This window comes from Sorex araneus, chromosome 2 (genome assembly GCF_027595985.1).
Source record: "Sorex araneus isolate mSorAra2 chromosome 2, mSorAra2.pri, whole genome shotgun sequence".
Classification (NCBI taxonomy): domain Eukaryota; kingdom Metazoa; phylum Chordata; class Mammalia; order Eulipotyphla; family Soricidae; genus Sorex; species Sorex araneus.
The window spans coordinates 343,252,463-343,268,877 of NC_073303.1; the positions used below are offsets into that span (position 1 = coordinate 343,252,463).

The 16,415-nt window shown below is 37.9% G+C and overlaps 1 protein-coding gene across 1 annotated transcript in view; it reads right to left on the reverse strand.

Moving 5' to 3' along the window:
• KLHL14 (kelch like family member 14) overlaps nt 1–16,415 on the reverse strand; it is a 111,615-nt gene that overhangs the window by 21,530 nt on the left and 73,670 nt on the right. The window contains exon 3 of the mRNA XM_004606050.2: nt 8,001–8,090. Within this exon, the coding sequence (XP_004606107.1) occupies nt 8,001–8,090 (90 nt within the window). The remainder of the gene's footprint in view (nt 1–8,000; nt 8,091–16,415) is intronic.

Genomic DNA, 16,415 nt, shown 5'->3' on the forward strand with positions numbered 1-16,415 from the left:
ACATGCACTCATGTGTAAAGAGACATGTGTAAATAATGCAGTTATTAATTACATAAATATGTTATGACTACTATCTTATGTATTCAAGGTTCTGGGAATATATTAGTTAAGCAAAATATGACAAAATATTTTGTCCAGGGAATATATTAATAAACAAAAAGACAAAACTCTTGTCTTTATCAATAACTAATTAAGTATATTATGAGTAAATGTTGTGAAGAAAACAAGAATATCTGTAAAGCAGGGGTATGATTTTATGTTCACAGATGTTTTCTGAAAGTCCTGCAAATATCTACCAATGGGCTAGGTGGGTAGAAAGTCCTGGGCTGCCATGAGTTCAAAACCAGTAAAAGTGTTGGAATGACTTGAACAGAAGTCAGAGGTTATCAAGGTTGATAAAGGTTATCAAGGTTAACACAGTAGACTGGTGTAGTATTGTGCATTTTTATATGACAAAAGGAAATCACTGGGTTAAGCATATAGGAAATATGTGAACATTTCCTTCTTACAAAGATCACTAAGGATGCTATGTGTAAGTAGACATGTAGAGGGTCACTACGGAAAAGGAGGAGCTGTGACAGGAGCCACAGCAATAGTCAAAGCAAGATTTTGCCTATTTTTTCTTCCATGTATCTTGTGGATGCAGGTCTCATGTTGAGGTCTTGTATCCACTTTGATCTGACTTTTGTGTACAGCATTAGGTAGAGGTCAGAGTTCATTTTTTACATGTAGCTATCTAGTTTTTCCAGAACCATTTGTTAAAGAACTTTTGCTTGCTCCACTTCATATTTCTTGCTCCCTTATTAAAGATCAGGTGATTGCATATTTTAGGGTCTGTTCCAGGATATTCAACTGCATTCCATTGGTATGCAGGTCTATCTTTATTCCAATACCATGCTGTTTTAATTACTACCTCTTTGTAGTAGAGTTTGAAGTTTGAAAAAGTCAACTCTTCTTTTTCCCAAGGATTACTTTAGCTATTCGTGGGGGTTTATTGTTCCATATGAATTTCAAAAGTGTTTGCTCCATCTCCAAGGCCAGGAAAAACAGGCCAGGAGGACTGGTCAATGGTTGGTCAATGGTGTGAGAGATGGAAGGTAGTTAAGATAAAGGAGGATCCATTATGACAATATTAGTTGGAAATGATCACTCTGGACAAGAATTGAATGTTGAAAGCAGGTAAAGGGTTATACATGAGAACCTTTAAGCAACTGTATTGTGAACCATAGTCCCTAAAATGAGAGAGAGAAAAAGAGAGAGAGAGAGAGAGAGAAGAAAGAAGAAGGCGGAGGAAGAGAAGGAGGGGAGGAGGAGGAGGAGAGGACAAGGAGAAGAAGGAGAGGAAGGAGAGGAAGGAGAAGAAGAAGAGGAATAAGAGGAAGAAGAGGAAGGAGAAGGAGAAGGAGAAGGAGAAGGAGAAGGAGAAGGAGAGGGAGAGGGAGAGGGAGAGGGAGAGGGAGAGGGAGAGGGAGAAGGAGAAGGAGAAGGAGAAGGAGAAGGAGAAGGAGAAGAAGAAGAAGAAGAAGAAGAAGAAGAAGAAGAAGAAGAAGAAGAAGAAGAAGAAGAAGAAGAAGAAGAAGAAGAAGAAGAAGAAGAAGAAGAAGGAAGAAGAAGAAGGAAGAAGAAGAAGAAGAAGGAAGAAGAAGAAGAAGAAGAAGAAGAAGAAGAAGAAGAAGAGGAAGAAGAAGAAGAAGAGGAAGAAGAAGAAGAAGAAGAAGAAGGAGAAGAAGAAGAAGAAGGAGAAGAAGAAGGAGAAGAAGAAGAAGAAGAAGAAGAAGAAGAAGAAGAAGAAGAAGAAGAAGAAGAAGAAGAAGAAGAAGAAGAAGAAGAAGAAGAAGAAGAAGAAGAAGAAGAAGAAGAAGAAGAAGAAGAAAAAGAAGAAGAAGAAGAAGAAGAAGCAGCAGCTGTCATAGAGGCAAGTTGGGGTGGGGGGGTGGCTTGAAGGGGTGGAAGGAAAACTGAGGAAACCAGTACTGGGAAATTACACTAGTGGAATGATGGGTGTTAGAACATAGTATGACTGAAACATAATCATTAACAGTTTTGTGATGCTCTATCTCATGGTGGTTCAACAAAAACATAAATAATTAAAAAATGTTCAAGGCAAGAACTGATGACACTCTGAGTAAGATATATAAGCAGAGATAGTAAGATGTGGTCAGATTTGGGGTCTCTTGCATAAAAATAGCTAGTAATATTTCTGATGGATTAGTATGAGAAATATTAGTGTGAGAAAAAGCAAGTAACTAAGGAAGACAGTCAGGTTTTTGGCTTGAGTAACTGGTTGAAAGGTTATACAATTCGTTGATGAAAAGAAAGACCAGAAAGCAGTGGTAAAGGGATGAGGAAGAGTGTTTTACACTTAAACTTGAGGGGTTAATAGTTTCTTAAACTTGAAGATGAAATAATGTTATAGGTCCAGATATATTATTTAAGAGTCCTAGAACAGAATCAAGGGAATTTAGGAAAAGGATATGAAAATAAATGAGAATGGGTCCTGGGAATAAGTTGAATACAAGAGGAAAAATTAGCCCAAAAGTTTTTTTTTTCAGATACCAGAGGTAAAATGAAAACTTATTTTTGAAGTCCCATCAAATAGTGCTATAAAAAGGAGTGAGCAACAGAAATTTGACTATAGATTTGGCAACATAGAGTTTGATGGTAACCCTGACAAGCACTTTTTCATTCGATGGTCCTCTGGTGAATTTGGGATGTAAGAAAATATACAAAACTTTTGTTTGGTTTACTTATTATTATGGATGCCAGAGATTAAACTCAGGTCTCCTGCATGCAAGGGATACACTTTACTTCTGAGCTATACACCCAGATGCTGTCTGTGTTATTTAGTGAAGAAGCACTGGAAAGTTCTGGCATATGAAAAACAAAATGAGAAATTTACCTATGTTTGGAGCAGAAGCAGTTACAGTCTGGAATATAGACTAACTGTGTCATGGTGAAGTGAATAGAATAGTAGTACATGATGAAGTTTTTATTTTTTGTTAGTTTCTTATTCTTTTGAACAAGGACGCAATGGCACCCACTGTAGGTTGAATTTTCAGAGGAAGAGGCACTTGAGAAGAGAGAAGTTTGAATAATTTACTCAGGACGTGGCTGATTAGGAAAATTTAACAGAACTGTCTAGTCATCAGAGAGATTTATTAGTAATGCGTGTGGCTATGGGTTTTTCTATATCTACATTTAGTTGCTCAGGATTAGAGGAAGGTGGAAGACATTTTGATTTAACTAGGTATGTGGCGAGCTGGGAATGTGGCTCAGTGGTAAGGGTCTAGATCTGATTCCCAGTGCCTCACCAAAAGGAAAACAACAACAACAACAACCAGAACTGTGATTCTAAAAGTCACCTGTAGTGGAAGGAGAAGTGTTCATGAGAAGGTGAAAGCATTAACCCTACCTGGGAAGATGTCCCTAGTAGAAAGTACAAGTCACACTACAATTAGGTGCTAAATGTCCAGGTATAACACTGTCGCACTTTGTCCCTTTGTTCTCCATTGTGAGACTTATTGTTACAGTTTTTGGCATATTGAATACTCCACGGGTAGCTTGCCAGGCTCTGCAGTGCGGGCGAGATACTCTCGGTAGCTTGCCCAGCTCTCCGAGAGGGACTGAGGAATCGAACCCAGGTCGGCTGTATGCAAGGCAAACGCCCTACCCTCTGTGCTATCGCTCCAGTCCTTTGAAGTGGTAATGAGGAAGAATTAGGGAAACTGATGACCTCAATAATAAGAGTTTATGGGAGGAAGTGATCAGGGAAACATTAATCTCAGGATTCAAACTTGATTCGAATTTTCATTTAGAACGTTTTCATTAGAGGAAAACGTTCATCTCATGGCCAAGCAGTAGAAGTTGCTTTCACATGCTGAGCAGTGTTTCTGCTTTTGTTTGCAGTGGCAGTGGCTTTGCTCAGAGAAATGGCTAAGTACCAGTGATTTGTGGAGTGAAGTTTCAAGGGGCAGGTGCAAAAGAGGGGCAAGACTGAAGGACCAGGAAGATTAAGAAGAAGAAAATTCTAAAGTTTGTATAGGATGTGAAGAGGGACAAACTAGTTTCAGAAGGAAGGAGTTTTAGGGAGTGAAGAAAGTGAGAAAAAATGGGCCGATTCTCTCCTTTGTTGGCTTCTGTTGACAGACTGATAAACTGCAAATGAGTAGGTGGTTGTATACAAAGGGATTCTGTATTACTTGTCAGCTCTTTGGGGACTTCTCTGTTTCGTGTGTGTTTTGGATCATCTTCCACTTCTTTTGTAGTGATGCTGCTTTGCCATATAGTTAACTATCGTTTAATCGATGTGAGTAATGGAGCAAAGGTGGCTCTTTTCAGCCAGTGGTAGAAGGAAAGGAAAAAGAAAGAAAAGAAAGTATATCCTGCAGGATATGGGGGCTCAACAGTTAGTAAGTGACAAATCTAAACTGGGCAGTAAATGACTATATGTCCTAATGACACGAATGGCATGAATAGAAGTAACTGTCGATAGCTGAGTTGAAAAAAAATGGTTTCTGTTTATATTTACAATAATATATTTTATGATTTCAAAATTTGTCTTGCAATCAATGAAAAGATTACCTTTCTGAGTTTATATTCATGTTTTAGGAGCATGTATTGAAATAAAAAAAACTTGTATTTCATCAAGAGTGTGCATCTTGGGCACCATTTTTGTAAGAACTAAAGTTTAACCTAAGATTTTATTTTTGGAACTGAGAAATATAAACATTCAAACTCATGGATTTTTTTTCCCAGTTAGAACAGATAAAATAGCAAACTATATTTTATTATAGGATTTTGTTCTTTGTGTGTGTGTATGAGAAATTGAACCCAGGGCCTCATATATGCAAACCAAATGTTGTACCACAGAGCTACATAACCAAAGGATAGAAGTGTTATTTCTTATAAGTTTTTGTACTAATTTATTCTCTTCTAATTTTTAGATATTTTAACATGAAAATCCCATATTTGAGGTGATTAAGTCCCTTCATGGTTTTCTAATTAGGAAAGTATAGGCTTTTTTTGTGAGCAAGTAACAGCCATTTGACATTGTGATATAATTTAATTTTTACAATTTAATTATAAAAACCGGCACATTCAAATTGTTACATAATATCTAATTAGATACCTATGTTTGTGTGAGAGAGCAGTAAGGTTCTTCAGTCAGACAAACCTATGTTGGAATCAGTTTATCTGCTAGCAAGTTACTTAACCTTCTGAGGTCTAGTATCTTAATGCAATAAGTACAGCTACCATAGAAAATCCTCAGAGAATGGTTGGGAGGATTAAGGACATGATACAAGTGAGTGCTCAGCAAAAGTTCTGGCAAAATGTGAGTGCTTAGTACTACTACTAAGACAAAAAAATGTAAAGAAAGGAAGAAAGGAAGGGAGAAAGGAAGGGAGAAAGAAAGAAAGAAAGAAAGAAAGAAAGAAAGAAAGAAAGAAAGAAAGAAAGAAAGAAAGAAGAAAGAAGGAAAGAGAGAAAGAAAGAAAGAAAGAAAGAAGAAAGAAGGAAAGAGAGAGAAAGAAAGAAAGAAAGAAGGAAAAAAGGAAAGAAAGAAGGAAAGAAAGAAAAAATGTGAGTAATGGTTGACCAGATAGATGGAATATAAAACTACATGGAAAATATTGAATGGATTGTGGTGATTTTACACACACACACACACACACACACACAACACACACATACACACATCTCACTGGTATACCCATTCTTTAGCTGTTCTTCATATGGTGGTTTATAGATGTTTCCCTGTGTGAAGAACTGCTTTCTCATAAACAATCCCTCTCACCGACAGCCTTAATACCCATCCATGGTGGAAAACCTAATTCAGTAACTGACGGAGAGGTATGGGGCATAGGACTGGTTTGATTTTCTTCATGGTATGATCAATTCTCTTTTGTTTAGGAGAGTCAGACAAGTGGTTCATTACTGTTTTTCTAATTCTATACAAAATGACTTCACAGGCCACATAACTGGTAGAACTTTGAAAGTTTTTAAAATAATGTGTTTTGATGATATAGAGAGAGCTTTCAAGTCTATACAGGACTGAAAATAGAATTAAAGTAAAATAGAATAACTTAGGTTATATAAAATTTAGTTCAGAACTGCCCTCATAGCTAAGACAAAGAAGAGACACATTAAACCATGTGACAAACATTAGTAATATGTTCCAAGAGTGGACAATATAAAGATATTTTGAAGAAGTTACGTGATGTAGGCCTTCACTTGAGGCCTGGTGAGTGTCAGCGAGAGGTTTCCCACTCGCAGATTCAATACTGTGTTTCTTCTGGTCTTTCCTCACAGCATATTTGTAGAGCACTTTAAACTGAATTGCTATTCCCCCCAGAGGCTGAGATCAGGAAGATTCAATGACCTAGTTTCATAGAAGTCTGAATTAGTTCAAAGATAAAATCTTGATTCTCTGGTCTAGAGGAAGGACAGTGTGCATGATTCTCTTCTCTCCTCTATCCCTGCACCCAACCCAGTCCTTCCAAGCAGTGTTTATAGAAATTGAACAAAAGGCATGGGTATTCCAATGTTTTCTTGTCACTCATTACTTTTATTTTGCTCTTCCAAAAGAAGTTCTTGTAGATTGTTTGCTTAGATAAACCCAAGGTGTATAGTGTGTTTATTTACATAGGCTCCACTCAGTTCAATTCACTGCTGAGGAACAACAGGTTCAACAGTAAATTGGGGGCCTGGGGATAGATCAGCCCTAGAGCACCTGCCTTGCAGGCATCGGTCTCTGAGCCACACTGCTGTTTGTGATTCCTGGTGCTGCAGCAGTGTTCATCATGGCCAAGTGCATGACAACCAAGCATGTGTAACATAAAAAGAGAAGAGAAGGGGGGAAGGATGTAAACTGTGGATTGGGAGTTTATAGTGGGCCGTATGCATGCTAGGGTTCATGGATAACATCTCAAATGCAACACGATAAAGGTAAGCTCAGGAGAGATATCACATGTCATTTTCACTCTGAATTTGTTTCTAACAAAAGTCAGGAACTATTTCCTTTCTCACACAGAAGAAGATGAACCAACAAAACTGCGGGTCTTGGGAAAGAATGTTCCCCTTCTTCAAAGAAATGTTTTTGGAGGGTGGCCTGGATTGTTTTCCTTTAAGGTTTTCTAGAGTGAACAGATGTAACAATTTTCTATAATTTGCCTTGGTGCAGATGCTGAAATAGAGCATTCACAGTAAAATATATGCAGTATATGTAATTTCAGCTGGATGTTCTGGGGTTTTAAAGTAAAAATGTGTACCTGCAAGCTGTTTTATGGCTTCTCGGTCATAATGATCTCTGTTACACAGAAGGCTACAACTGCAACTTCTTCATGAGCAAGTTTTCCAAAAATACCTCTGTAATTTTGCATATTCTGCAAGGCACAGTGTGCTCGCTGGGTTTGGTTTGGGACGTGTGTTAAGATGCTTAATTTCTCCTTGCAAGAAATTTATGATGTAATCATATCCACAGGGAGGATGGTGCATGATCTGTGGAAGTGGCACTCACAGAAGGTACAGTAACTAGAATGGGTGTCAAGTCATAAATGCTGCAGAGGAGCCCCAGCGAAGGTTATGCACAGCGTGTTTACAGATAATGTGAATTTATCAGAACTGCATTACTAGACTGATACAATGAGTGAAAATTGTTGAGGAAGGTGGTGAGAATTTTTAATAGCTGCAGCTTGCTACCTGCCACTAGGGAGTCTATGCTAGCTGGTGGCATTCCTCAAGGGATGGATAAGGAGAGGGGCTGGGGTGGCACTGTGAATTCAAATCCCCAGACAGTCAATGAGTGAACGCTCTGCTGCTTACATCCTCTGCTAGCTCAGGATTGACCCTCCCTCCAATTGTCGGCCCAATCCACTGCTTCGTGCATCTCTGCTGCACAGAAATATATTTTCCATAGTAATTAAAAATGAATGGTGACTAGTGCCTTTCATCACACAGTGCATCCTGGTTGGGACCCCTCTGTTCAGTTGTTCAATAGTTACCATTGGGGTTCCATTGGTCTTCTCCACCCAACACGAACAAGAAGTTTTCTACCTCCACGACGCAGTGGTGGGCGCTGTTGTATGGCATAACTGGAAGAAAGAAAGAAAGAAACCAAAGAAAGGTGTGACATTTTCATCTGAGGACTCAGTACCTTTGCTCAGTTGTTTGCTCTCACCAAAGTGAACAACATGAGAAGCAAAGTCAGAAGAAAGAGGAGGCCACAAGCAGCAGAGCGGGCACCCACCAATCCACAGCAACCTGCCTGGTGCTCACTACGACCTCACCCAGCCCCCTTTGAAGAATTTTACATAATGTTATTCTAAAGATTATTCAAGAACATCCAGTCACGCTGCTTTTGCTTCTGAAGTTCTCCTCACCTGCCTGCGGATGGGGATCACGTTCTAAAACAACGACTGACACTCCCAAATGGTCAGGGTTGGGGGGTATTTCATGGTACAAATAGCTCTGCGCACACTTGGAGCCATTAAGATGCACTGCCCCAACTTGGTTTTCTGGCAATCTTGTCATAAACAGACTCTGGGTGCTTGGGAGCTTTCTATTCCACAACAATGAGCAAGCTGAATTTCCATACAGTTTTAAGTTTTTAAATTAAGGTCCTGCTGATTTAATGCCTTCTCCAAATGTATACGCTTAATTTCCTGTACAATGTCATTAGCAGCACAATCCCACATTTTCTATCTATCTGCTTCGGAGCTCTTCTGTAACAAAGATAAAAACTGTCAGGAGCATCACAAATATCTATTTCCCTCATCTGGCCCTTCTCCCTGCCTGAATGTGATGGCTACTGAGGAGAGGACACTATTCAGAAATCCGCTACGGCAAGTATTCTATGCATTCCACTTCATCGGCATTTTCTTTGGGGACAGCCATATGCCAGAGAAGTGTCATCCTATGTGCACTGCAGTATCAGTTTCTGCTATTTTAATGTCATATGGCAAGTGCAAACGTATGCAGCATTAGTTATCATACCACATACCGTGGTTTGGGCCCAGTGACACCAGTAGGAAAAATGATGTCCTTGTTCAGCTGATCATATGGGCACCTTAAATCTAGGTGAGGACAAATGGGGAGGTGAAGTGCATGTTCAGGCAGGGAACTTATTGCTTGCCACGGATCAACAGAGCACTTAAGAAACCAGTGCAGTGGGAAATCAATATGAGTCAGGGCCAGCTCTTACTTTTTGCTCTTCTGCCAATGCTGAAAGGAGAGAGAAATAGAGAGAGAGAGAGAGAGAGACAGAGACAGAGACAGAGACAGAAACAGACAGACAGAGACAGAGACAGAGAGAGTACATCAGATAGACAGACTACATCATACTAGATTTATTCGGGAAGATATGCTTCACTCACTTAATTTTGTTTTTAATCTTCTATTTTTTTTCTGAAAATTCACTTATACGAACTCAGCTATGTGAATAAAAATAATAAATATTCATAGCTTTGAAACCTATAACATAGCTTCTGAAACATCTGATCAGATTAAGCTCCTTGCTAACAGATTTTAAGAGTTTTGATTATTTGTTTTTATTGTTCCTATTCAGTAATTTTGAACGTAAATACACAAAATAACAAGGCATTGAAACACAGACTCCCTTTTTGGGATTTGTAGAAATTTGGTGATAATGTAGAAATCAGGTATTCAGTGGATTTTTGTGGCTCATTAATTAGCTGTGTGGACTAAAGGAGTCACCTTGGGATTGTCCTTTGCCCTTCAACCTTCAGGTGTCTCTTTGGAAAATGCCTTTAATTAGAAAGGTCCTACAAGTATCAGTTCTTAGTCTACAGGAGCAGAGCATTTGTTGGGTTCATTGAGTCCAGTTTTATAGTAATTTCTAATCTCTGATAACGTAGCAACACTTTTGTTTAGATCTTGCCATTCATTTGTTCCCATTGAGGCAAGCAGAAATTATGTGAAGTAAATAATTCATAATTTATTCTTAGACTTCTTTCTCCTTTGATCACTTCCATTGTGATGCTTCAAGAAAACAAAAGATTCTATTATACCAAACTAATTAATGAAACCTTCAAAATAAGAGAAGTCTTTGAAAGCCCAATATGGAGCTACTTGACAATTTTTATCATTTATCTACATATTTTCACTCTTGTTTTAAGATCTTGTATGCCAGGGGCTGGAGCAATAGCACAGGGGGTAGGGCGTTTGCCTTGCACCCGGCCGACCCGGGTTTGATTCACAGCATCCCATATGGTCCCCTGAGCACTACCAGGAGTAATTCCTGAGTGCATGAGCCAGGAGTAACCCCTGTGCATCACTGGGTATGACCCAAAAACCAAAAAAGAAAAAAATCTTGTATGTCATACTTCTTGATTATTTTGGTATTCTCACTCTTAAATTATTTTCTTCTAAATTACCTCTGTAAATCATGAGGCTATAATTATACACAAACTCTTTCAAGTTTTTCTGCATATAAAGTACTCAGGTTTATTAGAAAATAATCTAAATGAAAATTCCCACATTTAAAAAGTAATATAAATCAAAGTTTTGCCAAGACCTGATTTCCTTGACTTCTGATTAAACCCAAGGGAAAAGCAAAATTAATAGGGCAGCAAGCAAGAGCAAGCATCTGTTTAAAATGGCACCGCGCTCAGCATTCACTGATCATCTCTTAAATAGCCAGAGACACACGTTTGTCTCTTTCTAGATTTCTCTAGAGGTGATACAGGCCTCGCCCTCACACACAGGTACTGGAGAAGAAGTTTGTACTCCAGGTTCATCTACAGCCCGGTGTGAGCTTTTTAGCGTGTCAGTCAGTGAGTTAGAGGGAAAGGGTAAAGAGAAGCTAATCAGGATGAAATGAGATTAAAGGCTGTCTAATTTTACAGCAACTGTGATCCATCAGCCACTGTGAAAGTGACAGTGGAAATGAATGATGGAGACAGACAGGTGGGGCTGTACATTTCACTGATTTATCCTCAAATGCACTGGGCCTTATTTTATTGAGTGAACATGACCGCATTTATCATGACTGTCATCTAAACCCACTTCCCTCCATTTAAAAAGGTCACTTTACTCGGAAGGAGCAGGAGAGAGGCACTTTCAAATCAGATTTAAAATGTAATAACATGTGTTTATAAGGCCCTTTATGAGAATTCTCAACTTCACTGAACGAAGTGGTAAAGAAAAGGGGAACAGGAAAGCAGGAAATTAAAGCGAACCTTTGGCCATCAAAAGAAACATGTTCATTTAGTTTCTAAATTTAGAGCAATTCCCACTGAAATTCTATTCTAATATAGGAATTTAAATAAGGTATTTACATTTAATATTTTAATTAAGAGAGTAGAAAGCAGATAAGAGTGTAAAACAAACGTGGAGACTTCAGTCACAGTATTTCTCTGCAGAATGACTAATCAGTACACCCTGAATAGATGGTAGCGATTGGTACAAGCCGATTCTCTGCCACAATTCACTTATATACCTGTTAATTGTTTTCCCATAATTTTAAGGCCATAAGAACTCAGTTATAGTCTTTTACCTCCCTGTACTAGTGCAATAAAATGTGCTGGAATGTTATGCACAAAATTGGTCTTTGCGCATATGAAAGCAAAGAGTTGAAACCCTGGCTTTTTCTGCAATTGTATTCGTCACTTGCCAGCTATTTACTATATGATAGGCTCTGTGCAGGTGTTTTTGATCTCTATCTCTGTAAATAAAATATGCTATCACATTTATATGTGGCTATCTGTATTATGTCTCAAATTATAACAACATATGTTTCGTTCTCTCCATTCATTTATTTCCATTCAGGCAAGCCAAAACTAAGTGAAAAAAATATAGATTCTAATATATGATTTATATACCTATATTTTAATATCTTTCTATGAATACCACTAGCTGAAAAAGAGACATTACTCATTCATCTCATTTACGTAAGAAAGACTGAGGTCTTCAGAGGTTAAGTCACTTGTTGAAGGTCATACTCAACTAATGAACAGCAGAGATAGAATCCAAACACGAGGATAACTGGATCCCAACTCACGCTCTTATCCATTTCACTCTACTGATTTTCAATAGGTATGCTCATCCAACCAACAAGTAATTACTGAGTACCTGTGTGTTCAATGATGGTGCTCCTGAATTTTCTGTATAATTTTTTGTATTGAATCACATTTTAGATGTTTATTATTTCTATATTGAAAGGAATTCTTAATTAAAGCTATTATTACACACTCCTTTACATTTTTCCTATAAATATTTTAAAAGCTGGCTTTATGAAAGTAGAGTACATTTGTTTGAGTACATTTGTTTGAGTCCAAAGAACTCTAAGCAGATAATTCAGCTAAATCTTCGTAGATTCTATTAGCAGAGATTTTTAAATTATTTATTTTTTTAAACAATGGAGGCATTTTTCAACCTTGTAAGCCTAGAAAAACTATCTTAGACACAGAGGTCCTTTTACTGGAATGTAAAACATGGACTGGGCTTATAGTATTCATGAAGGCTTTATTTACTAGGAAGTCACAATTACTATTTCTTTCCATATTTCATATCTAAGGAATGTGTATTTCCACAGCCAAAAAATATAGGTATCATTCTCAACCACAAATTTCCATGAACCTTCAAACGGAAATGCAAAGGGGTTATGCAAAATTGATAGGAATACTAATAAATGATTATTGAATATTTGTCATTTTGAATGCCTTGATCTCTTTTGGGCCTCAAATAAATAAACTTGCAAAACTGTCAAATATGACATATTTCTTAATTTAAAAAATAATGCTAAAAAGATAATTTTGGTAAAAAGATAATCACAAAAGAGTAAGATATCCTTCTCCCCCTTACCCCCAGTCTTGGATTCTCTACCTCTTTCTTTCTTTCTTTCTTTCTTTCTTTCTTTCTTTCTTTCTTTCTTTCTTTCTTTCTTTCTTTCTTTCTTTCTTTCTTTCTTTCTTTCTTTCTTTCTTTCTTTCTTTTTTTTTTGCTTTTTGGGTGACACCTGGCAATGCACAGGGGTTACTCCTGGCTCTACACTCAGGAATTACCCTTGGCGGTGCTCAGGGGACCATATGGGATGCTGGGATTCGAACCTGGGTTGGCCGTGTGCAAGGCAAACTCCCTACCCACTGTGCTATCACTCCAACCCCTCCTCATTTTCTTTAATACAAATGTCATAGGGTATCTGGACGAACTATGTAGTTCCCTGCTTTCTGTGTTCAAGAATACATTAGGAGACAGAGTGGTAGTCTAGCAGGGTACTTGCCTTGCATGTGTCAGACCCAGGTTCAATCCCCGGCACACCATATGGTCCCCTGAGGCTGCTAGGAGTTATCCCTGAGTGCACAACCAGGAGTAAACCTTGAGCACTGTTGTATGTGACCCAGCCCCTAAAAACATTCATCTATTTTCCCCCCCAACATTATTTGTTCAGTTGCTACTGTATGGAAGGTAATAGCTTGCATGTCAAACAGCTTCCGGAAAGGTTCTCATCAGGGGAAACATGAGATTTTTGTGATTATAAATAAACTGGCACTTTTGCTTCAAATGAGTCCAATGAAGAAAAGTAAAGCATGGTTCAGAAAAGAGGTTGTGACAGGGAGGAACATTTTGGTAGAGATCAGGGAGGATTTTTCTGAGTATGTAACTGGGTGTTTTGGGTCACACCCAACAGTACTTAGGAATTACTTCTGGCTCTGCACTTATGACCACTTCTGGCAGTGCTTGAGAAACTATATGCAGTGCTGAGGACTGGACCAGGATTGGTTGTATAGAAGGCAAATGCCTTAACCCCTTTATTAGCTCTCTGGCATTAATATATGACTTTTTGAAAGAGAACTGATTTAAGAGAAAGAAAATCAGCCATGTAGGATATGTGTGGAAGTCGCAGGCATCAAGATGTGAACACAGGTGAGGAGTGCACAAGGAGCTTCAGAAGTCTGGAGGATCTGAGATAAGGAAGGTCAAGTGTAGACGAGGTGTCATGCTGCAAGTCTGGTCAGGAGATAACACCAGGATGATCTACATTCTTTTTATCAACAGCAGTATTCCATTGCATGAATATCTTGCAATCCATTTCCTTCTGATGCCATTTATTAACCCTTTCAACAAACATTTACTGACACTCATTACATGCAGACACTTTTCTGTTTGCTGGGAGTACAGGAGGGAACCAAGCTGACAGTATCACTGTTGTCATAAAACATACATTGTAGGGCAGAGAAGAATGTAGACAAATACAAAATGCATCACAAACAGGTGAGGACAGGTGCTATAAAGAGACTAAAATGGGACACTGTATTGGAAATAGAGCCAGGATGACGAGTGCCTGCTTGTTAGTCTAGATGGAATGGTCAAGGTAGCCCTGACTGAGGAAGGGTAAAAAGGAGAGCCATGATTAGAAAATATGGGGACAGAATGCATACAAAGATCATGAAATGCAAATGAGTTGGATGTACCTTAAAAGCTGAAAAATCTCCTTGTAGAGCAAGGAGGCTGAGGGCCAAGGAAAGAGGCATGAGACAAACACAGGAGGCAAACAGAGACTGGGTAGATGGGTCCTTACAGACTAAAGCAAGCAGTATGTGCTTTATTCTTAGCATGATAGAAAGACACAGGAGGGGCTGTAAGCAAAAGAATGATGCAACCTGATTTGTGTTTTTAAAAATCATTATTCTTTTTGATAAAGATGTCATGATAATAAAATAAGGATGAAAATAGAATACTTTTTTCCTGAACTAGACAAGAGATGGCAGAAGCTTGACCAGGAAGGGACTGTAGGTTTGAAAGAAAGGGGTATGAGTGAAGGCTGCTTCTATCATGAATAGTCTTCTGAAGACTCGTAGACAAGTCTTGAAGACAAGTTACTTGTAGGTATATGATTCAGACATAGGAATTTATCTATAAAATTCATTTCTCCTACAGAAATGTTGGAGCCAACGGAAGGGTGCATTTTTCATGTTGATGCATATGGTCACACTGTAGTCTATTTTCATTTGAAATTTCACTAATATAGTAGGTCAATAATTGATTTAAATAAAAACTTATTTAGTTATGGAAAGGTAAAAACATTTTCATACATTTAAAGCCCATTTTCAAATTTTATATATTTTACTTCTGGGTTTGAATTTCTTGATATCATAATTCATATTATATGTAATTATGCATTTTCTTTTTTTTAAGTGTTCCTTTCTGGAAAAAATGATATTTTGTAAACTTTGTATTGCTAGAATGTATGTTTGTGGTATGTTTACTCATTGAAATAAATTCAAATAACAAATACACAGTCCCAATAACAAATATAATCTGAAAGAGAGATGCATCACTTTAATAATACTGAATGATTATTATCTGTCATGATATTGAGGAGGATTATTATTTTTAAATAATTTCTTCAAGATAATAGTATAGTTTACAAATGAGTGTTCAAAAATTTGCTACTTGGTTTTATTGTATCATCTAAACTTTCTGTGAAGATAGGTAACTTGGAAAATGTTTCTATATAGATTAAAAGACACAGAGTAGAACATCTTATGTGCAGCAAGTACTTATTGATATTATTGTCTTTTTCCTTGTTATATTTGTACTTCACTATGTATGAAAACTAGAAATGCAAATGTTTCATGTATTTGGGGTTGATTTAATCATTATGGAAAGTTTGTCTGAAAAATTAAGCCCTGTAAGAAATTCACATGACTCCAGGGAAATGATGCAGTGGGTATGGTGCTTGCTTTGCACACAACTAACCCAGGTTCAACCCCCTGCACTGCTACGTTCACTGCCAGGAACGATCCCTGGGCACAGACCCCATAGTAAATACCGGTTATTTCCAGGTGTAGTCCCCCCAAAGAAAGATTCACATGATATAGATCCAGTGATGGAAAAGTTTTAGTTAAGATTCTGAATTAACCAAGGATTGCCAGTACTTGCTCTTCTATTCTAAGTTGTTCTTTAAAAAACAATGTTTTTGTTTGCTTTTGGATCACACCCAGCAGTATTCAGAGTTTACTCCTGGCTCTGCACTCAGGGATCCCTCCTGGCAGGGTATAGGCACCCCTATGGGGTCCTGGGGTTGAACCAGGGTCGGCTACATGCAAGGCTAGTGCCTTTCCTGTTATACTATCACCCCAGCCCTTACTCTAACTTGTTCTATACACACTGAACAATTTTGTTTTTTTGTAGTCACTGGAAACAAAACTACTGGAAACAAATTTACTGAAGTGATTTCAAGACGGATAATTCTGAAAACAAATGCATATTCAGTAACAACTGAATCTGTGTCAGAACCAAGAGACAAGGTGTCTCTCTCTCATACAGTTGAAAATTACATTTAATCAACAGCTTTATTGACAAGAGTCATTCTCCTATTACTATTTTCCCCATGTAACCATTATACTAGCTGCATGACTTACTGTTTGTCAAGTCCTGATTGAGCATATTAAAAT